The 23,197-nt window shown below is 43.1% G+C and overlaps 1 protein-coding gene and 1 non-coding gene across 5 annotated transcripts in view; both read right to left on the bottom strand.

Annotated features, from left to right (window-relative positions):
• CLYBL (citramalyl-CoA lyase) overlaps positions 1–23,197 on the bottom strand; it is a 226,028-nt gene that overhangs the window by 130,437 nt on the left and 72,394 nt on the right. Inside the window, exon 1 of one of the 4 annotated variants that reach the window (XM_061133089.1) lies at positions 20,104–20,135. The exons of the other annotated variants lie outside the window; for them this stretch is intronic. Coding sequence (XP_060989072.1) covers positions 20,104–20,120 — 17 coding nt within the window. The 5' untranslated portion in view covers positions 20,121–20,135. Of the gene's footprint in view, positions 1–20,103; positions 20,136–23,197 lie in introns of those variants that run through there. 4 annotated transcript variants of the gene reach the window in all.
• Positions 22,117–22,189, bottom strand: TRNAE-CUC (transfer RNA glutamic acid (anticodon CUC)). Its single transcript has one exon. It is a non-coding gene; the product is annotated as a tRNA-Glu (tRNA).

Here is a 23,197-nt window from a genome sequence, read left to right as displayed (position 1 = left end):
GGCAGATGGGTTTGATCCCTGGTTGGGGAACTAGGATCTCATATGCCACAAGGCATGGCCAAAAAAGAAAAAAGCTACTACTATGAAGGATAAGACACCCCCTGTCTTTTCCCTGACCTCCGTAAGCTAGACACGTGGGTCTGGGATAGACTGTCACCTAGGCTTCTACACAGGCATGCCATTCACACACCCACACAGACAGATGGTACGGGGCACTCTGTCACATCTGGGAAACACCCCTGCCAGGGCACGAGGGAGCCCGCCTCCATGCTAAGGGTTGGCAGCACAGAAGATAGAAATGTCAGATTTATACCTCCTTTCTGATGCCCCTCATAGCTGGACAAGCTATATACACATTTGGGCTTATCTGTGAATTTGTCATCGGCTCTACAAGAATGTTTCATGATTATGCACATTAATTTACATCTAAAAGAGAGAAAAGTCAAAAGGATTTGGCCACTTTTTATTTTAATGCTAGTGATATATATGGGGCTTCCCTGGTGGCTCAGAGGTTAAAGCGTCTGCCTACAATGCGGGAGGCCTGTGTTTGATCCCTGGGTCAGGAAGATCCCCTGGAGAAGGAAATGGCAACCCACTCCAGTACTCTTGCCTGGAGAATCCCATGGACAGAGGAGCCTGGTGGGCTACAGTCCACGGGGTGGCAAAGAGTTGGACACGACTGAGCAACTTCACTTCACTTCAGTGATATATGGAATAAAAATTTGTCTGACTCAACAAATAGATACTGGACATGTAAGCCAGGCAAAGAAATTCGAAAGCAGAGAAGAGGGTCAGCCTGGGAGAAGCTGAAGTCTAGCTAGGGGGTCTGGGATCTCTAAGGTAAGAGGGCAAATTCTGACACTGGTTGGAACAGTGGGAGGGGCGATTCTGAGAAGGCTTCTCAGAGGTGGTGAGAATAAAGGGGCCTTGGAAGGCGGAGGACAAACTCCAGGGGCAAAAAGTGCCTTGTGGATGCAATACAATGAGGAAGAATGAGACCACCTGCTCAAGAGTCACCAGTGACTTTCCTTCATTGTAAACGCCATGCCTGCCTTTAATTCTTATCTGTTGCCCTCCTGCATGTGGGGGATGGATTTTCAGGTATAAACATCAGCTATGTGAAACACCAAGACAGTGTCCTGTTTCCAATCCTGTACTCTGTCACAGATGGTGACCAAAACAGTGACACTCAATATCCTAAAATTTTCTGACCTAAAATCTCCCATTTTTACTCTCCGGTGAGAGATATTTATGTTTTAAAAATCACCTTGGAATATTCTGGACTTAAGTAATAATTCTTAAACAGATAGGGTGTTCCTTTAAAATCAGAATCGTGTTGAAAGGACCAGATTATATTTTGCATTATCTGAAGCTTATGAGAAAATTATTTGGGGGTTTCCTGTGGACAAGGGACAGAATGTCTGACACAGATACAAAATGTTTAAATGAAAGATGCCACGATTCATACATACTAAGGAAAACAAACAAGTTCTCTTTTGTAGACTTTGTTCTTGCTTTTGTCTTTTTAACATCTGTTGTGTCCTTTATTTGTATTATCTCACTTAATCCTTTCAAAAATCCTATGAAATAGGTCTATTATTGCCATCTATTTTATATAAGGAAATAGGTTTATTTATCCTGTAGCCTTAACTTTTCAAACAGGCAGCAGCTGACACTATTATGCCACATTTCACAACTGATACCAGTTTTTTCAGGGCATTGCACAAGCCGAAGAATATTAATTCACATCCATACTGGCTTCATGCTTAAAAAGAAAATGGAAATATGTAAAGTCTTATCTACATGGGTTTGATTACAGAAACTAATAAAGTATTCTCTAAATAAAAAAAAAAAAAAGAAAGAAAATGGAAATGGAGATTCAAAGAATGACAGTGAAGATAATCTTTTTCTCCCCTTCAAAATTTCTCTGTGTGACAGTTTAGAACAGGACTCAACAAACTTTATCCGAAAAGGCCAGGTAAATTATTTCAGACTTGTGAGCTGAGAGATGAACTCAGGGGTATTTAACAGGGACTTGTGTAACAAGAGGGAACCCAAATTTCCACACACTTGGTAATAACAAAATCCAAAATTAAATTGAGTACAATTTTTTGGTCATAAGGTTCTACTCAAGAGAAGAACAGCACTCCTTTGCCTGGGGCGGGGGTGTGTGTGTGCACGCGGATATAGTCAACTGAAGTTCAAAGGCAATGTTCCCTCTTCTCAATTCATTCATCTGGAAAAACCATTCTTAGTTTGAGAGCTGAACAAAAATAGACAGCAGGCAGAATGTGGCCCAATGACCCTGGTTTAGAATATTTCTCTGAAAGTTTAGCCACAGACAACCTCATATACCCTGGTGTGTGTGTGCTAAGTCGCTTCAGTCATGTCCGATTCTTTGTGACCCTATGGACTATCGCCTCTGTCCATGGGATTCTCCAGGCAAGATACTGGAGTGGGTTGCCATGCCCTCTTCCAGAGGATCTTTCTGACCCAGGGATCGAATCCGGGTCTCTTAACGTCTCCTGCACTGGCAGGCGGGTTCTTTACCACTAGCGCCACCTGGAAAGCCCCATATACCCTGGAGACTCAGAGTTTTAGAGACACAGGGCCCAAGTCACAGAGGAGTACCCAGCTCTGAATTGCAGGCCAGGGTACCAGTCCTGATTATTATTACCCAGAGACATCAACAGGCAGAAAGCCTCCAAGGCCCCTGACTCCCTTTGCATGGCTTCTCGTTTTTTAATATCACTTGTTAACCTGGGAGCTTTGGAGTCACTGCCACACCTACTAGGTTGTGGTGCCCCAAAGAGAGGTCAGTTTCGTGTAAATGACAAATCAGTTTGGTGTATATTTTCCTGTATCTGTGGCATTAAAAAAACTCAATTTCTTTTATTCTCCTATCCTGACACCAATAAATCTCCTTTTTGGCAAAGTTTTAACAGATCAATTTTGTGTTCCTAAGTGTATGCAGCATTTCACCCTCCTTTTAAACATAAACCCTAGACACTTAGTCCTTTGTGGGTCCCGTGATGTTTCTGCAACCACAGGGTAGGGGTAGAGGAGGAGATGGGAAGGAGGTGAGGAGGAAAGATATTGGCTTACAAAAGTCCAAAGAGTATTTGACTAAAAAAACGCAAAGCAGGGTAGAAGACAAGCATCAGAAATCCTGCAAACAGAGGAGGTTATTTTTCTTTGAAAGGATTAAGGATTATAGGTTTGCATGCTTACTCAGCTGGAACAAGAAAATATTGTAACTTCTTGCCTCATTCAGTTTGGGTCTGAACAAGATAAAGGTCGGTCCCATTCAAAACTCCTATTATAATTACCTTCTTCCCTTTAAGATAATGGGACATTAGGTGAAAGATTTGGGGTTATACTCCACTCAGGAAACAACCATGGAGAAGAAAAGTGGGAAACACACCCAGAACTCGAGGGAGACTGACCTGGTACAACTTTTCCCCGCCTTTCAAGGAGACAGACATTCTAGGTAAAGCTTGCTCACCATTGAGAGCTGAATTCCAGTTCTAGCATCAAGCCAGACATTCTGATTTCAGTTGTTCAGGACAAACAGGGAAATGCACACAGCTAATTTATAAAAGTGTCCAAAGGAGCATGAGCTGTTTCTTTTGAGGAGAGGAGCCATATTTTCCAAATTAGTCCAACTTCTATTTGATAGGCTGAACGCCCATATATCTCCATCCAGAAGGAACGAGGGCTCCTGATGATTAATCATGCTTTCAGGAAGTAGTTAAACACCACTGTGTTGCACACTGGTAGTGCCCAAGATAAAAAGCCAGGGCAACAGGCAAAGGAGGAGAGGGAGGAAGTTAGGGCAGTAATTTTGACAATAAAGTGGAAAGGGCTTCAAGGGTTCAAATTACAACAGGGTCCGTTCATTTCAGCTTGAGCAGCCCTCCTTGTCTACACCAGTAAGTCTGTTGATTCTCCTGATACAGCCAACTCCCCAGTAATTAAAATTTCTTAAAGATTTTCCCTTCTTTAACTATCCCTCCTGCAGTACATCACTGGGACTCCAAGGTCTTAAAGACTTAATCTAAATGTCTGGCCACAATGATAAGGAAGAACAGGAGGTAATATCTGAGAGGGGGAAAGAGAGACAAAGAAATAAGTTTAAGAACCACGATTTTAAGGAGTTGTGATTTTAGGAAGCAAAACTCTTTGTTTTGCTTCCCAACCCAAGAATCGAACCAGGGTCTCCTGAATTGCAGGTAGATTCTTTACCAACTGAGCTATCAGGGAAGCCCATACCTTGCATACAGTAGATGCTAATTAAACATATAAATGAGTAAAAAATGAATTTGTAAAAGCCCCACATCTTAAACGAGCTTTATATAAATATCTGCCCCTTAATCATTTAATAGTGATAATAATTATTTGTAAAGCATTTTAAAAAATAGAAGAGCAAGTGTAATTATACTGCTTACCTACTAACCAATGTACTCCGTTAATCACGCAAATGAAACCAGTGACTGACACAGTCAGGAAATTTCTGAGGAAGCCGATGTGTTTTTAAATATCTTTGCGTGAAGTATAAAGCTGTCCTGTAGAAACTGAAGGGTGGTGGGTGAAGGTAATGAATGCCTCTTTGACTACACACTGCGTTTTTATATTTTAGCTCTATTTTTAAGCTCGCAAGATATTTATAGCACTGAGTTTATGGGTATGTTCTCAGAGATCAAGAACAGGGGGTACAAGTTTTATTTAAAACTCACTTAAAATAGCAAAGTTATAAAACAGTGATTCATTATCATAATCCTCCTGTGGACATAGATCAAAATACACAGGAAACTGATTTCTCTCTGAAAAGTGAAGAAAGAAAAGAACTCTTTAAAACACTGCCCTATAAAGCTGAAATCCTTAAAACAATTTGGTCTGAAAGATGTAGGCATCTTTACATAATATACTGCATCCAGAAAAGAGGGAAAAGAAAGAAAAAAAGGAATAGATACTCCCAGCAAAAACAAAGCCCCAGCAGAATATACTGCAAAAATGCAAAGCTTCTGATACTGGTCATGCAAATATACATACACTTTCTATGTTTGAAAATGCATCAACCCCTTAGACTCCAACAGAGAAGCAAGTAAGTCACAGGTTCACTGAAGAATGGAGTAGAGGTTCCTGAAATGCTAAAGCAATGTGAAACCATTTCGGGGTGGAGTTTCCTTTTTAGCTAGAAAACAAAGAAGTCAGAAGTGACAGCGCAGGCCTTCTGAACATCAGGAGAGTCTCAGGCTCCCCCATGCCCTTCCCTCGGCATCACACTATCTGTGTTTCTCTACACTCTGTACATTAGACACGTCCATTACTACTCTCCTCCAACCTTTTCCCACCTCACGGCCTCTATCTCTTCACACTTCTGAAACCACTGCATGGTCTCCTCCATCATTCATCACAGTGAGAGCTGCAATATTTCTGTTCTTTTGCTGGACTCATCAGTGGTTTGATGCTTCGAGGCATTCTTTCTTTTTTAAAAGCAAGCTGGAGAGGGACTTCCCTGGTGGTCCAGTGGTTAAGAGTACAGGGGGCTAGGGTTCGATCCCTGATCAGGGAGCTAGATCCCACATGCAGCAACTAAGATAGAAGATCCCATGGGCCACAACTAAGACCTTGGGCAGCCAAATAAAGTGAAAGTGAAAGTCGCTCAGTCCCGTCCAACTCTTCGTGACCCCGTGGACTGTAGTCCACGGAATTCTCCAGGCCAGAATACTGGAGTGGGTAGCCTTTTCCTTCTCCACAGGATCTTCCCAACCCAGGGATCGAACCCAGGTCTCCCACATTGCGGGCGGATTCTTTACCAGCTGAGCCAGAAGCAAAGCCCAGTAAATTTAGTAATTAATTTGAAAAAAGCAAGCTAGAGAGTCATTTATTTTGCTGTGAGCCTTTTTCATTTAAGTAATTAAAGTCACCTTCAGCTTATAAACATGGCTTGCTAGCCCTATTTTGACCATGCCAATCCCTCTAACTTTTCTACCCACGTTCATGTTTCTTTACAGAGTGTGACCTGCCTATATTGACAAAGTACAAGGTACAGAATCTTCAACGCCCCTCCCTGAAGCCCTCCAGTGACGCTCTCTGGGCCCTGGGGGGGGGCCCCCTCTCACACACAGGTGCTGGGTGGACTTCCTCCCAGCCGTGGTTTCCACAGCCCTCCCCTCCGTGGTGTCTGCCCCTTGGTGTCCTGAAGAAGCATCTGGGGCTAGTGCGCTGATTCCCCGCGGCCTCTGGGGCCCCTGTGCACCACTCTCAGAGGCAGCCCTGACCCTGAGTCTCACTGTCTCCACTTGGAGAGGGACCCACCTCGGCCCTCCTCTTGGGCCAGTTCAGCCAGTCCTAAGGAGAGACGAAGGGGAAGCATCAATTCTTGAAGTGGCAGTCCCGGGTTCTGATTAGCAAAGAGGTCAGTGAGGCGGCCAAATGCTTTCTGCCCAGACTTGACCAGTAATGGGGCTGTCCCTGGTAAGGCCCATTTTCTCTGCCTGCTGCCTGCCACTGGGCTTGCCACTCTGTCCTTGCACTTGTAGGCTGTGGTGGTAATCATTTCATGGATTGTAATCTGTCAGGCTCCTCTGTCCATGGAATTCTCCAAGAATACCAGAGTGGGTAGCCATTCCATTCTCCAGGGGATCAAACCCGGGGTCTCCTGCATTGCAGTCAGATCCTTTACCATCTGAGCCACCAGGGAAGCCTATTTCTACCACATCAGCTAGTCAAATTTTAAAAGGCGAACTCAGATGTTGAATAAAGCCCATTAACGCAGGAATGAAAGACCTCGGCCACCCACCTGAGAGGCTGGTTTCCTGAGCATCCACAGGTGCACCCTGCGATCCGCGGCCAAGGTGACAAGCCTTGGAAAGATGGGCCTTAAAGCACCTGCCGCCTCCAGCCAGGGGCTGGTCTGGGAACAGCACTAACAGCATAAACCAGCCCTGGCTGGGGGTGGCAGTCAGGACAGCCACACGCTTGAAATTCAAGGATGGGCCGAAAGTGGCCCAGGCTGTAGTGCTCCTCCCCCTCTATTCCTAATCTGCATCCAGGCGTCCCCAGTGGCTCAGCGGCCAAGAATCGACCTGCAAAGCAGGAGCCACCGGGGACACAGCTTCCATCCCTGGGTCCGGAAGATCCTCTGGAGGAGGGCGTGGCAACCCACTCCAGGATTCTTGCCTGGAGAATCCCATGGACAGAGGAGCCTGGCGGGCTACAGTCCACGGAGTCGCAAAGGTCAGACATGACTGAAGCGGCTTAGCACGCATGCAAACTGTATCCACAGACGAAAACCTCACTTTGCTAATTGACAGGGAACGAAAAAGAACCTTTCAACAACTCTTGAGTGCCCCACCAGTGGGCCAAAGGCCACCTGTAATTTCTCTGCTCCCCTCTGGGGGAGGGAAGGAGTGATGATGTACCTGCTGGCCCCTCTTCCCATCTACATACATTTCCAAAGCTCATCAAACTCTGAAGATATTCAGCCCCAAACAGACCAAGGTGTCCAAAAGTACACACCTTGCCTGATGGAACTATGCCTCAGAGAGACACTGATGGCTAGCACCACCAACCTCCACTTCCGGTGTCTTTTCCTTAAGCCTAATTGATCCTCAAGCAGATGACTGACCAAGGAGTCTGAAAGGTCATGGAAGAAAGATTCAGTAGCTGACTTGTAAGTGGAGGCCCTTTTGGCTAAGATCACATATACATGATTTCCTTAGAAACAGCGGAATACATCTGCCGGTCACCAACAGTGTGTAAGGAACACAGCAGCACGCACAAACACCCTCCACCACTTAGGGCTCACATGTTTATAAGACCGGAGAAATCAAGCAGAAACATTCTGCTCAGGGCTACCTGTTCTGAACTTAAAATAAGAGAGAACATTTAATGCACTCCTTAATCCTAATCTACAGGAAGAAGACAACTGGATGGCCCTTACCACTATGCTTTCTCAAGCTCTAAAATAACAAGGTCCTATAGAACTTCCAGTTCCATCACCTCATGGCAAATAGATGGAGATAAAGTGGAAACAGTGACAGATTTTATTTTCTTGGACTTCAAAATCACTGTGGATGGTGACTGCAGCCATGAAATTAAAAGACACTGGCTCCCTGGAATAAAAACTATGACAAACCTCACTAAACAGCATATTAAAAAGCAGAGACATTACTTTGCCAATAAAGGTCCGTCTAGTCAAAGCTATGGTTTTTCCAGTAGTCATGTATGGATGTGAGAGCTGTACTGTAAAGAAGGCTAAGCATCAAAGAACTGATGCTTCTTAACTGTGGTGCTGGAGGACTCTTGAGAGTCCCTTGGACGCCAAGGAGATCAAACCAGGCCATCCTAAAGGAGATCAACCCTGAATATTCAGTGGAAGGACTGATGCTGAAGCCGAAGCTCCAATACTTTGGCCACCTGATGTGAACAACTGACTCATTTGAAAAGACCTGATGCTGGGAAAGATTGAAGGCAGGAGGAGAAGGGGATGACAGAGGATGAGATGGTTGGATGACATCACCGACACAAGGGACATGAGTTTGAACAAACTCTGGGAGATGGTGAAGGACAGGAAAGCCTGGCGTGCTGCAGTCCATGGGGTTGCAAAAAGTGAGACAAGACTTAGCAACTGAACAACAACATCATAGAACTTCCAGAACACACTCATCCAGAAAGTTTTCAGCATTACAAAGCAGAAGCAACAACTAACTGTCTTGGATATTTAAAAAAATAAAAAAAATAAAAAACTGCTATTTTAAATAAAGTATTAAGAAAGACCCATATTACACTGAATTTTAGAAACACTCACCAAACACAGTAAAAGCAGTATAATGGGATCTGTAATATTACTTCTAACATTCTCTGTAAATAAGGACCAAAAGTTATCATTTTCTGTGAGATCTATTATAAGGTAAAAAGACAATTTTCTTCAGCAAGCACGTTGTACAGTTAGCTGTGGGAGAGTGAACTGGGGCTTTTTCAAGCCTAGATCTGTTACCAGGCCTGTGTTTCAGAGGAAATGATTCACTTGCTCGGTGGCCTACTCCTGGTACTTTCTGGATCCCAGATCTGACCCAAGGGTGGTCTGGCAGAGGCTAAAATGCGCTTCTGTTGACTCTTTTTTTGCACTTGGTTCCAGAAGACAAGGTGCCCAGATGACCACAGTCGTCCCATTTTACCAGTGACCTTTCACCCTGCCTGCCCTCTGATAAGACCTTTATCTGAAAAGAAGCTGTAGCCCTGGAAGAAATGTGGCTTGGTTTTGGTGAGAAATTAAGGCTGTGGCCTCTTCCTTCTCAGCAATCACCATGCTGATTTTGGAAGATTTCTACTGTACAGAAATATTTCAAACAATTATGCTTTTTAAATCTGCAATTATGCTTCAAATAAGCAAATAAGGTGGGTATTCCCTGGATCTGGATTCCCTGGATCAAAGAAAAATCTTTGCGGTCTTTTCCACTGAATGAGGTTCTCAGTATACATCCTTGTTCTCTATCTGGTTGGGGCATAGAGAGGGAATGAGCAGGTAATTTCCTGGCTCCTGAGTGTGCATGATGGGAATGGGATGCTGATGCTTGAGGCCCTGTGGGTACCTCAGGGTCCCCTATTTCTGGGGAATTAGGAGTGAGATTCCCTGAGGATTCCACATGGGACAAGCCCTATGCTAGCCACTTTACCATATTCAGAGAACTTTGTTCATGCACCAAGCCCTGAGCTCCTGCCTTTCAGGTGAGGAAAAGTGCCAGCTTGTGTTCTTTCCATGACACCATTCTGCCTCTAGGGCTCTCTCGAGTTTCAAATCTAGAGAAATCCATCAGTCAAGCAACATCAGCATTCCAAGAGCTATGGTCAGGCTTGAGTAATCTACTCATAGACAGGCTGGTGGCTTAGACCGTAAAGAATCCGCCCGCAATGTGGGAGACCTGGGTTCAATCCCTTGGTAGAGAAGATCCCCTGGAGGAGGGCACAGCAACCCAGCCCAGTATTCTTGCCTGGAGAATCCCTGCAGACAGAGGAGCCTGGCGGGCTACAGTCCATGGGCTTGCAAAGAGTCAGGCACGACTGAGCAGATAGCACAGACAGGCTTCAGAAAGAACACACTCACCCTCACAAGGAGTGTAAGCTTATGATAAAGAAAAACTAGGACACTTAAGGGTTTCCAGTATTTATAATAATCACTGTAGATATAAATAAAGAACCAATTACACTGATAATTATAATAATGTTGATACAATACTATGAGTCCAGCATAAAGCAGGAGTTTAATAAATACGTGGTGAATGAACAGGTTTGTCTTTGGGTTCTTAATCTGGGAACAATACCAAAAAAAAAAACGAGAGGGAGCTAACATCTTATTCATTTCAAAATAACAGTTTTTGGACTTCCCTGGTTGTCCAGTGGTTAAGATTTCACGCTTCCAATGCAGGGGGCACGGGTTCGATCCCTGATGACTGTGAACTAAGATCTCACAGGTCGCGTGGTGTGGCCAAAACAAAACAAACCCCAGATAACAATTTTTAAAACTCTTATGACTGGCTATTAACCATTAGCAGTATTGCAGCAATGATCATGAAACATACTCTAAAATTAGTTCTGAAATCTTGCCTTAACTTCTTTACATAAGCATATCTCACATATAAATTCATTAAAATAAGCCCAACTACCCCTTTTTCAAATGGAAAACCAAAAAACCAAGCAATTCTATCCCCCCAGACCCCAGACTCTCTTCTTAAGCCAGGACTGTTAACCTGTTGCCTTCATGAGCATGTGCAGTGGCTGAATTAACAGGACAGGAAGCAGCAGCCCTACGAACCAACTCGGTGTATCTAGTGAGTAAACCACAGAGAGGGGATTTAAACCATCACAACGATGTTCCCCTGGGAGCCGTTCCAGTCCATCAGAACCCAAATTCTAACTTTTCAATGGCGCTTAAATGCATGCACACCCAGACTTTGAATTTGCAATAAAGAAAACTGTATACCTTTCCAAAATCAGCTCATAAAATACAGTAAATACCTGATTGCGTTTTTAGCTAAACACATCCTAACCTGTTTCTGGATCGCAACAGCCAAGAGAGTGACTAGGTTTCTATAGCACAGAACTCAAAGGTCCCCTTGCAGCTCTGATGGCCTCTTGCAAACAAAGCTGGTAAATAAAAGAAAGCGGATGACAGGAGAATCCAGTTTCCTACCTGATCCTGACCAGCCAGCCCAGGGCAGAGCTTCAGCTCTCCCAGAGCAGCCTCGGGGAAAGCAAGCACTGGTCGCCCTTACTTGCCTCTTTCTTGCTTTTGTTTCCTTGGAGAGTCATGCCTGCAACTTCCCCAGGATGTGACTTCCTGAGTCAGAGGCAGATCCAGTACCTTTAAAAGAGTTCACCGTGTAAGGCACCATAGTACTTACTGTTGGTTCTCTCCTTCTCTTACGTCAAGATTTCTTTCTGCCACCAACCTGACAGCAGGCTCTTCCCTGAGCCAAGATCTCAGATGCCGGTCATGTTGAAAGGCTGGCCCTGCTCGACAAAGATTAGAGAGCTGTCTGCAGCAGTCCCTTCTCTTCACCATAGCCAAGTAGGCCCGATAAATGCTAATACTCAGCATGACGCATCAAGAACTTTAAGCCTCCGCAATGGCTAAGCAGAAAGTATCACAAATTTACTGAAATTATCTGTGGCACAAAAGAAAAGAGAAGGAATTAATCAAAGTCTCTCTCTTAATGCAATGCTTGATTGAACTACCCCAATCCCTTTTTAAATAGGATACTGGTGGCAAGTGACCCTGATGGCAGGCCCTAGTGAGACACACAAGGAACACTTGTTCCATTTTTTTCTTTTATGACCTCATTAAGGAGGATTTTGAAGATTGTTCCTGAATATGAGAACAAAGTATCTTAAGACATCTCTAGCTTTTTATGTCTTTTAGCCTTTTACTGCTGGGATGGCCTTTAGGTCTGTGTTTATAACTAGGTATACTTATGCTCACACTCATCTCCCCCTCCTAAAACAAGAATCAAGTAAGAGGATCTGGAGGAAAGGAGTCAGAGCTGTACACCTCTAGATGCAGAGATGCACTAGTTTCTTACACCAGAAAGTTTTGCCAAGACCAACTTGGGATCCACTCTTTTTTCATCTCCTCCGAGTTGGAGCTCCCATTAATTAGCCCTGGTGGCTGTTCGGAGGCTCTTACCAAGGGAGGGCGCAGACTGCCAAATCTGCTGGTGTGAAAATAGTCCACCGCCAGCAACATTTTTTCTGCGTGTTTGTTGACTCCACGCTTCACTTTAATACGGAAGATTATATTTTAAGATCAGAAACAAATAAACAGATTTACAACCGAAGGCTTGAAAGGCAAACAGCAAAAAAGCCAGCCAAGGACTGAGCCTAAATGTAGTGTTTTTATTGACTTCTTAGAAACCAAATAACCTGGCATATTAGTGTGTGCATTCTGCAACAGACATTCAGCCCCATTGTACTACTTAGAAGAGAATAAAAAGAAACCCTACTGTTTGAAACCCAGCGGAACATCCCCACAACAGGGCACAACTGTTCCTCACGCATGAATGGGAAGGAGATGAAAGAAAAGATGGACTTCTGAGGTACAGCAAAAAACAAAGACAACAAAAGTGCTGATCATGAGGGGATGACACAACCCACTGCGGCAGAAAGGATGAGAGAAAGGAGCTCAGACAATGGTGAGGACAGCTAAGTGACACGTAGGAGAACTGAAAAATCTACACAAGTGTCTTTTCTCTCCACCCTCAATGAAAAACAATTAAATGTTGGTACATCTGTCATAGAAAAGATCACTGAAACCTGTTACCATCACTATGGACGGTAAACTCAACTGCCCAAACTGTAACTCTCCAATTAAACGCTGCCACCTCTGTCTCTCACTCTTGCTAAAATGAAAAGTGTTCACTTCTACAATGCTTTACAACATCTGAATATGTTGAAACAGATGATAAAGGCTGAGGGGTACTGAAAATGTGTATGTATGCATGTATGTGCGCATAGAGGTTTAAAATACTCTATGTAAAAGATGGGCTTCAGTAATTGGTATATAAACTCAGCTTTTGTTTGTAAAATATTCTCTCCTTGACTCAGGCTATAGAGATATTTGCTCTAAATTTTGCATTGGTTTTCATCCAGTAGCAGCTCCAAATGTTTTGGGATTAAGTTTGTTTGTTCTCAAACCTCACTACCAAGAAGATATTGTTTGTAAATGCCTAATATGGATGAAGCTCACAATTGAATGCTACTTTTAGGTAAATGCTGTCATTTGTAATGGGATGGGAATAATTACTTTGGGATGTTTCTGTTTTTCTTAAGAAACAGAGGCATACCTGTCCACACTTCACTCATGTTGAGCCCTCCTAATAAAGTGTTCAGTGAGAAAATCCTATCAACCAAATATATTATCAATTAAAAAAAAAAACACCATATGAAATTCTCACACGATGCTCATTGCTCCGGAAGTCACCAGCCTGGGAAGTCACACTGCTTTTAAATGAGCTCCTGAGCATTACTCCTTGCTTGATAACATGCAGCCCTTCACAAAACCCCAAAAGCAGTTATTGACCCTGTCAGGATGCCTGATTAATGGACAAACGCAGTAATTGATTAGCAAAGAAGTGTGAATTAAAAGGGGCACAGCATCAATAACCAGCTTCTAACAAAAGTGGTTGACATAAAATGTAAAACAAGAGCCCGCAGCTATATCTCATCAAAGGCACGCTTTTCTTAAAAAGGGGAGAGACTGAGAAGTAAACAGGCCTAGTGTCCTGTACCCTGTGATTCTTTAATCCTTCATCTTGGTGAGGATGCTGTGTGGAGTCAGCAAGCAGTTTGGGAACTGCCTGTCCATCCACTTTCAGTCCACCTTCAGATGTCGAGCAGATGAGCCAGTTAACTGTTCCCATTGTCCCAAGACTTAAGAAAAAGCATGTAAGAAGTCCTATTCTCTCTTTATTTTGTTTACTGCGACCTCTCTTCACTTATGTCCTTAGAGAAAAATAAATTCTGCTTGCTCAGGTGCCCCTGGAGAGACAGGCAACATTACTCACTAGAATGTTGCTTCCACCTGCTTCTGAGCATGAAAAATAAATTTATTCAGTCAGTCAGTCAGTCATCCAGCACCTGATACAGGCCAGTTATTCCTCTGAGCTGGGCGGTACAGAGATGAATAAGGTTTACGACAAGCTGAGTGAATGCAGACCCTGCTCCTGCTTAGAAAGCACAGAAATATTGCATAACCTAAAGCAAAAGTTAAAGGGAACCCCCTGGTGGTCCTGGGTTCAATCCCCAGTTGGAGAACTAAGATCCCACAAGCTAAGAGGCACGGCCAAGAATAAATAAATACATAAAATAAAGCAAAGGTTTAATACATATCTCAGCATGAAACAGAAAGGAAATCTTCAAGTGCTGAAATAAAGCAAGAATTTCAGAGCTGGAGTTCCTGGAGCTGATGCTATGTCTACAGAGGGCCATCAGCCCTGGAACAAAGACTAGAGGCCAGAGTGTCAACAGCCTTGTGGGACAGAAGACACCAACCTGGGCTTGTGCAAGGTGAGGGAACTGGACAAACTGTACCCCTTTAAAAGCAATCTAATCCACAAATAGGGAAATAGAACCTAGACAGCATATTGAAAAGTAGAGACATTACTTTGCCGACAAAGGTCTACATAGTCAAAGCTATGGTTTTTCAAGTAGTCATGTACAGATGTGAGAGTTGGACCATAAAGAAAGCTGAGCACCAAAGAATTGATGCTTTGGAACTATGGTGTTGGAGAAAATGCTTGAGAATCCTTTGGACAGCAAGATGATCAAACTAATCAATCCTAAAGGAAATCAGTCCTGAAATTCATTGGAAGGACTGATGCTAAAACTGAAGCTTCAATACTTTGGCCACCTGATACGAAGAACTGACTCTTTAGAAAAGACCCTGATGCAGGGAAAGATTGAAGGCAGGAGGAGAAGATGATGACAGAGGACAAGATGATTGGATGGCATCACTGATTTGATGGACATGAGTTTGAGCACGCTCCGGGAGATGGTGAAGGACAGGGAAGCCTGGCATGCTGCAGACCATGGGATTGCAAAGAGTCAGACATGACTGAGCAACTGAACTGAACTGAGAAGAACTATGTCCACAAAGAAACAGCAAGATAGTCTGAGGTCTGGCTTGGGCCGTATGAAAATAAATAAAGCCTTTTATATGATCATCAAAACCACAAGCCTGTGTTAACAGCAAGTACGGGCATGAAGTTTATACCACCTAGATGGGTTTGAAGTCACAGACAGAGAAATTAAAATTAAAAACTTGAGTTCGAGACTCTAAAACAACTGAGTCTTAGTCTGCAGAAAAGAAATGCAAAGCAGTGCTGCAAGAATGTATCCACAGTCTGGAGTACATTAACTTCCAGAGGCAAAAACAATCCTGCTGAAGATGAGCTCACAATAGAATCCCAGCCATGGAAGGAAATAAACCACCAGGAGGGAGGATCACTAAGCACAACATAAGGGTGAAGAGGTATCTGGCAAGAGTCCCTTGGACGGCAAGGAGATCCAACCAGTCCATCCTAAAGGAAATCAGTCCCGAATATTCATTGGAAGGACTGATGCTGAAGCTGAAACTCCAACACTTTGGCCACCTGATGGGAAGAACTGACTCATTGGAAAAGACCCTGATGCTGGGAAAGATTGAAGGTGGGAGGAGAAGGGGACAACAGAGGATGAGATGGTTGGATGGCATCACTGATGCGATGGATATGAGTTTGAGTAGGCTCCGGGAGTTGGTGATGGACAGGGAAGCCTGGCGTGCTGCAGTCCATGGGGTTGCAAAGAGTAGGACACGACTGAGAGACTGAACTGGACTGAACTAGAAATAAGTGAAAAACCTCAGTAGGAATACGAGACATATATTTGAAGTTATTAAAAGTGACACAGGAAGGAGGAGTAACCATTGAAAGACTGGGACAGTATTGGAAATAAAAATTAATTCAAAAGAATCAAATTTAGCACTTTTGAAAGAAAAAAATATAGTCACAAAATGAATAAGTAAAACAGTAGATTAGATATGCCTGAAAAAAGAATCAGTGAATTCCAAGGTCACTTAACAGCCCATGAAAGAACAGCATAGGAAAAGGGCAATGAAAGGGACCAGGAAAACTGGGCAGAGTTTAGAAAAGCAACATGCCTGGAGAGATAACCCTCTCCTTTACCTCTCTCTCCTGCCTGGGTAAACATTCACAAATTCCCTCAAGTGCTGTGTTGACTTCGTAAGTCTCAATGACAAAGACCACTGACAAAAATGTGATGCAGTGTAAATAATAACAGCTTTATTATTCCCCCAGCTCCACTGGGGCAGAGAAAAGCAGCAGACGGTCCCCGGAAAGAACAAATGTTAGTACTGCCCAGTCCAGAATGCAACCCGCCACATTGCTCTGGGCCTCTGGAGGAGAAAAGGAGAAACACTGTCCAATCTTAAGTTTCTTAAAAACAAACACACAAAGAAAAACCCAAGCCACCCATTTAGAGATAGTTAAGAATGAAGCTGGTTACAGAAATGCAGTAGGCTCTGTCCTCCAACTAGATCTTTCATCTTCATTTCATACAGATGCTCATCTGCATTTCTTTTTTATTGAAAGAACATACACATAAAAGCCTACAGATAAACTCCCACCTCTCGTTAAGAGTTTGGAATTGGGGCAATCTCTAGGAGTTAACAATTTATAAGGGATTGTGATCTTTCCAAAAAGAGAACAGTCAAGCTGAGAAGTTGAGAAGAAATATGGGAAGAGAGAAAAGGAACTTTTCAGCTACAAATTTTTCGGAACAGACACAGGAGTGAAGGGCATGGAAATTTTCTTGAATACTTGTTCTTGCTAGGAATTTTTTGGTTTTTTTTTTTTTGCATGCTCTTTCATGAGCCAGAAAGAAAAGGAAAAAAACTACAAGCTGAAAGGGAACAAATGGATTCCCCACTGGCCAGGAAATAGAGGCTGGTTCTCAGATCAGTGAGAGATGCAGTAGGCAGGGGATGACAACGTCAGCTGTATTCGCGAGCTGTGCTGTGCGCTATGAGCTAAGTTGTTTCAGTTGTGTCCACTCTTTGCGACCCCATGGACTATAGGCCACCAGGCTCCTCCGTCCATGGCGTTCTCCAGGCGAGAATACTGGAGTGGGTTGCCATGCCCTCCTGGGGATCTTCCTGACCCAGGGATCGAACCCATGTCTCCTACATCTCTTGCATTGGCAGGCAGGTTCTTTATTACTAGTGCCACCTGGGAAGCCTAGAGTTGCAATAACAAAGTTCTACAAACTAAGTGGGTTACACATTTCTGGAGACCAGAAGTCTGCAATCAATTGGTGGGTGGCTGAGGATTTCTACATTGAGGTTTTGCCATCGATGAAGTATTGATGAAACATTGCCATTGCCTGATGAAATATTGATGAAGTATTGCCATCGCCCAAAGCACTCATGTTTCCAGTAGAATCCTTAGGTCCACACGGTGTGTCTATGGGCTAAGTGGCACATGGCGGGGAACACATAGGCTGAGGAGTCTGACAGAACCTGTCTGGTGGTGGCAGACACAGACGTTGAGGATTTGTGTGTGCTCAGCTCTAAAGAAACAATTCTAAAATGATTTTTGAACATAAGGGAAATGATGAGTTTTGAGGAGCTAGCCTGGTAAAAATACAGCTTGGACAAGTACACACATCACGCAGATCTATCAACCCCCTAATTCAAGGTCAACCGTCATTTCAACAGCAACAAGATTAACTGCCATTACAAAGAGAACTTTTTTTTAGTAACTAATGTTTCAAACTTCTAAATCTGTTTTATCATAGATCATATCATTGTAAACGATCTCTCAAAATCATTAATCCAAAAATCAAGGCCAAATCTCTCTCTAAAAAAGTCAACTCTGGCTTGCACTTAAGTACTCAAGTTCAACTGCATGTGCTGGGAAGAAAAAAGTTGGAAGGAAATACTTTAAATAGTATAATTGATGCCTGGTTCCGCCAGCCACTTAACTCACTAAGAGCAAAGATGTAAATCTGCCTATGAAAGTCCCCCAGGGTCCCTGAGCCTCTCATCCTGTCTTGGGGGCTAAGTGTGATGCCCGGGTTTAAAACTGAATTGCAAAATATGTATTTTTCCAAGAGTCTGCCTCTAAATGTAGCCACCCTCCCCTCTGGCATTTAGCTGAAGGAATGGAGACCTGCTCCCGTGCTAGAGGGAAAAATAAATCTGTGGTCAATTTAAAGACATATTATTTAACATAACAGCACAAGAGATTTGAACTTGACTGTATATGACTATCCCTTTTCCAACTGTTTTTAATGCCAAATACCCAAGAAAGGTGCAATTACTCCAAGTCACCTTTCACACAATGATACTGTATTGATAGGTTTTTCTCTCAGAAGTACAGGACATAGTCATCCAAAACCACTAAGAAACCAAAATCCATCTGCCATCTGCAGCCCCAGTGCGTCGTCACCCACGAGAGCCTCATAATAGCTGGAGCCATTCAACGAGGGACCTCTCAGGATGAGACCTGGCAAGAGACCTAGAGGCTGGTTGACAAAGCTTTGAAATGGTTTTATATTTTCTGGGCGTATTTAGCCCAGGAGCACATTGTATATTTTCCAGTGGCTTTGTCTTCATTGTGTGTTATTCTTTTAATTGTGGTTAAATATACATAACATGGGCTTCCCTGGTGGCTCAGATGGTAAAGAATCTACCTGTAATGCAGGAAACCGGGATTTGATCCCTGGATCGGGAAGATCCCCTGGAGAAGGAAATGACAACCCACTCCAGGATTCTTGTCTGGAGAATCCCATGGACAGAGGAGCCTGGTGGGCTGTGGTCCATAGGACTGCAAGGAGTTGGACACGACTGAGCGACTTTCACTTTCATTCACATACATAACATACAATTTACCGTTTTAATCATTTCTAGTTGTATGGTTCTGTGGCATTAAGAACATTCTCATTGTTATGCGAACATTACCACCATTCACCTTCAGAACTTTTATCATCATTCCAAACTGAAACTCTGTACCTGTTAAACAGTGCTTCCCCACTCTCCACCTCCTCCAGTCCCTGGTAACCATTATTCTATGTTCTGTTTCCATGAGTTTCACTACGTTTGTACCTCAGGTAAGTAGAATCATACAGTTTTTGTCCTTTTCCATCTGGCTTGTTTCACTTAGCATAATGTTTTTAAGGTTCATCCGTATCGTAGCCTCGGTCAGTATTTCCTTCCTTTTTAAGGCTAAATAATACTCTGTTGTACAGATACACATTTTGTTTATCCATTCATTCATCAGTGGACACTTGTGTTGCTCCCACCTTTTGACTATTGCAAATAATGCTGCTATTACCTGGGTGTGCAAATATCTGCTCAAGTCCCTGCTGTCAATTCCTTTGGGACTATTTGGGGATATACCCGTAAGAGGAATCGCTGGGTCATATGGAATTCCTTGTTTAACCGCTTCATTGTATTTTTCTTACAGGTAATGTTGTAAACAGATGCGTCCTTGCAGCGTGTGCCAGGTGCAGTGTGTGGTGAGGTTTCTAAATGTCAATTTTTTAAAAGCTCTCAATGAGTAAATTAAGTTAAAAAAGCAAATTTAAAAGACAAATGTGATGAAAACACGGCCTAACACATAACAGATAATCAGTAAGTAGTTGCTGAATGAATGTGAAAGTGACTTTAAAATCTAACAAACCTGGGTTCAAGTGTTGGCTGCTATTTACCAGGGGTGTGACTGAGTCCTGCTTCACTCCTTTTGATAAAATGGGGATAATCTTGCACAGCTGCTGTTATGTGGTTGGAATTAAATGAGACACTCTATGTGAACTGGTGAGGATTCCCCATGTGCGCTAAGTGTTCCATAAAAGGCTGCTATCGTTATTGCTGCCATGAGTATTCATGACCTCTAGCTACTTATGGTCACAGAGATCATTTGGAGATTTGGTCTCTGCACCCCACCTCCCCCCACCAAGGGCACCCACGGCTGTCACTGAAGCACCTCTAAGCTTGCACCACGCTGGGCTGAAGTGACAACAGACACGGGCTTATGGATGTCTTACATCATCCTCCGCAGCATCGCCGAAGCAGTGTCAACGTCCTCTGCACTCAGAAGGGAAAATACACAATCTGAAACCGACATCAACAAAGGAATCTTGACAATCAGGGTGAGAAAAAAAAATCTGACTTTCCCGTAATGAACAGTAAATCACTTGTTTTCAAGTTCCTTCGTGCTGTGCTCAGAGACAAGAGAATATATTGACACGATCCCACAAATACCTTCACACCAAAAAGAGTATTACAGTGTTGATTCTTGAGGCATAAACTGTATTACTGTGCAAATATACATCTGGGTTCGTGGAAACCTTGGTCTAAAGGCCATCCATAAAATGCCAAAAGCCAGGACCAGCCATGTCTTCAAGCATCACAGTGTGAAGAGGAACATAAAGTCTTCTGCACCCTCAGCTGCTGTGTAAAAGTTGTCTGTTGTGATTCCTTGTAGATGGGGGCTGTCAGAGCATTGAACAGGGGAGTCACAACTCCAGAGTTTACGACACCAATCCAACGGATGGCAAGACTGTCACTCCTACACGGTGGGTCCTGTGCCCAACAAGGGGTGTTTACAAGTAACCATTTAGCACCTTCCTTGCAGTATTTTTACACCACGCTCCTGCCTTTCCTGTGGAGAAGAGAAGCAAGGAGAAGACGCTTTCTCTTCAGTGCTGAAATTTAAAATTGGAAAATGTAATCACATGAGGATTGGGTTTTTTCTTTTTAATGGCGATGCTTAAAATCTCTTCTGTGTCAATGATGCAGGGGAAAAAAATCTTACTCCTTAAAATGACTCTTTCATAGAACATCAGGGTTAGTTTGTGAGTGGCACGTTTTAAAAACATTTAATCAGTGATCTGAATATACGTCAACACCTTCTGGCGGCGTGCTATAAAACGTGAACCTTGTCAACAGCAACAGAAAAAGGTGACACTCTTGGGACACAGAGCTTTTATGCTGACACGCAGTAATAATATAATTTTAAAATTTATCATCTGTTTAGCTGCAAGCAACAACAATTAATCTTTTTGACAACTCATATAATGCTTTAAATAACACCTGGGAAGAAAAACAACGCATTCTAATTTTTGCGTTCATTGTCTCCCAGGCCTTTGTAGCTACAAGTGCATATAAAACCACACACAATAAATTTTGTGATTAGGATTAAAATGTTAGCAAAAAGTATTTCCCTTGTCACCTCATGCCCCCCTTTGCCTCGGTTAATAAAATTACTTAACACAAGAACCGTAAGTGAGAGCGAGTCCCAGGGGAAGTGTGGGCCACCGAGGGTTCATTTCTGTCACGTCAAATGACATTTTATTCCCAAATCATTTAACCTACGACTTCACGTGACTACTTATAGCTTGAACGGAATTCTAGTGGGGGCCCAGAAATGACACTAATCCCTTTACTGGAAACTCCATCAGGGCCTGACAATCCCAAGCCCATCTGATACCAACAATTTAAAAACTACAGCCAGGCAAATTGTCTTCATAACGTTCAGAAGCAGGTGAACATATATGTGGTGTATGGTTTGGTCTTTTGCATGTCCTGTGAAGCTTCATGGAATTTAGATTAGACTACATTAACACCTTTAATTCATCTCTTTTCTATTATACATTAAATCAAAGCATTTTTCCTAATATACCTGCTGACCCAGTGCCCTATTAACCCTGAGATTTGAAAGTCTGTGGGTTAAAGCAAAGGCAAAAACACCACCACAAAAGAGGGCTGATGTTACTCTCACTAGTAAATCACAAGCTTGTGACATTTGCAGGTGAAATGAAAAGTGAAGGTTGTTGCAAATCACCCCACTGTCCACACATCTCTTTTTTAAAAAAAGATATTTTTATTTATTTATTTGGCTGTTGTTGCAAACCACTGCACTGTCCACACACCTCTTGCCTTTTTAAAAAATAATATTTATTTTTATTTATTTCTTTGGCTATGCTGGGTCTTAGTTGCAGCATGCAAGATCTTTAGTTGTGGCATGTGAACTCTTAGTTGTGGCATGTGGGATCTAGTTCCCTGACCAGGGATCGAACCTGGGCCCCCTGCATTGAGAGTGCAGAGTCTTAGCCACTGGACCATCAGGGAAGTCCCCACATACCTCTTTCAACCAGTCTTCCAAGACTCTGACTGTATCCATTTGACAGATGAGGAAACCAGAGTGCTAAAACTCTAATTCAAGGATTTGCAAAAGCCACATCCCAGGTGTTTTCTATTGTCACACACCCTAAACTACAGCCAAGACTCAAAAATAAGAAACTAGCTCCAAGAGCTTCGCCAAATGGGTCTGGACACTAGAGTAGAATGGCTTATGCTTTGGGAAAGTACCGGCAGCAGAAACACAGGAAAAATATGAGCTCTCCTGCAAAGCAGAGAGAAGACAGTGTCAGAGGAAGACGCAGGTCATGAGACCTAAGTGTGCATGTTTGTGAAAAAATAAGAGGGCTGAGTATGTACAGCTCTTTGTCTACAGGTATTTTGTTCTTTTGGGGTCTTCACTTTCATTCTTTTCTTTTTCCTTCTTTCCCAAGTCTAGGCCTCCTAGGAAGTGATCAAACTGATTTTTACCATGTGCCGTGTGTCTTTTATGCAGGTTAGGACTTGAGCCCTGGATTTTAGGGAAGCTCTAAGGGCTCAGTGGTAAAGATTCCACCTGCCAATGCAGGAAACACAAGAGACATGGGTTCCATCCTTGGGTTGGGAAGATCCCCTGGTGAAGGAGATGGCGACCTTCTCTAGTGTTCTTGCCTGGGAAATCCCATGGACAGAGGAGCCCGGCAGGCTACAGTCCACGGGACTGCAAAAGAGTGAGATACGACTTAGTGACTAAACAAGAAGTAGATTTTAATTCCAGTACTTTTTTTTCCTAATGAATGATCAGTGTTACACGATTTTGGTGCCAGACTTCGATATGCCCCACAACTGGCTTTATGTGCTTCTTAGAAAAAACTGCCAATTCTTTTTCAGAAAAAGATTTTTTTAGCGGAAAGCCTGCCATTCTACACAGAATGTCAGACTTTCTCTAATGGCTATGCTGACTTGGGGACCGTTACTCTAAATGTATATTTGGAGCCTCTAAGCAAAAAAACTTCATAA

The sequence above is a fragment of the Dama dama genome, chromosome 30 (assembly GCF_033118175.1).
Source record: "Dama dama isolate Ldn47 chromosome 30, ASM3311817v1, whole genome shotgun sequence".
Lineage (NCBI taxonomy): Eukaryota > Metazoa > Chordata > Mammalia > Artiodactyla > Cervidae > Dama > Dama dama.
This window is presented reverse-complemented; position numbering and strand designations above follow the sequence as displayed.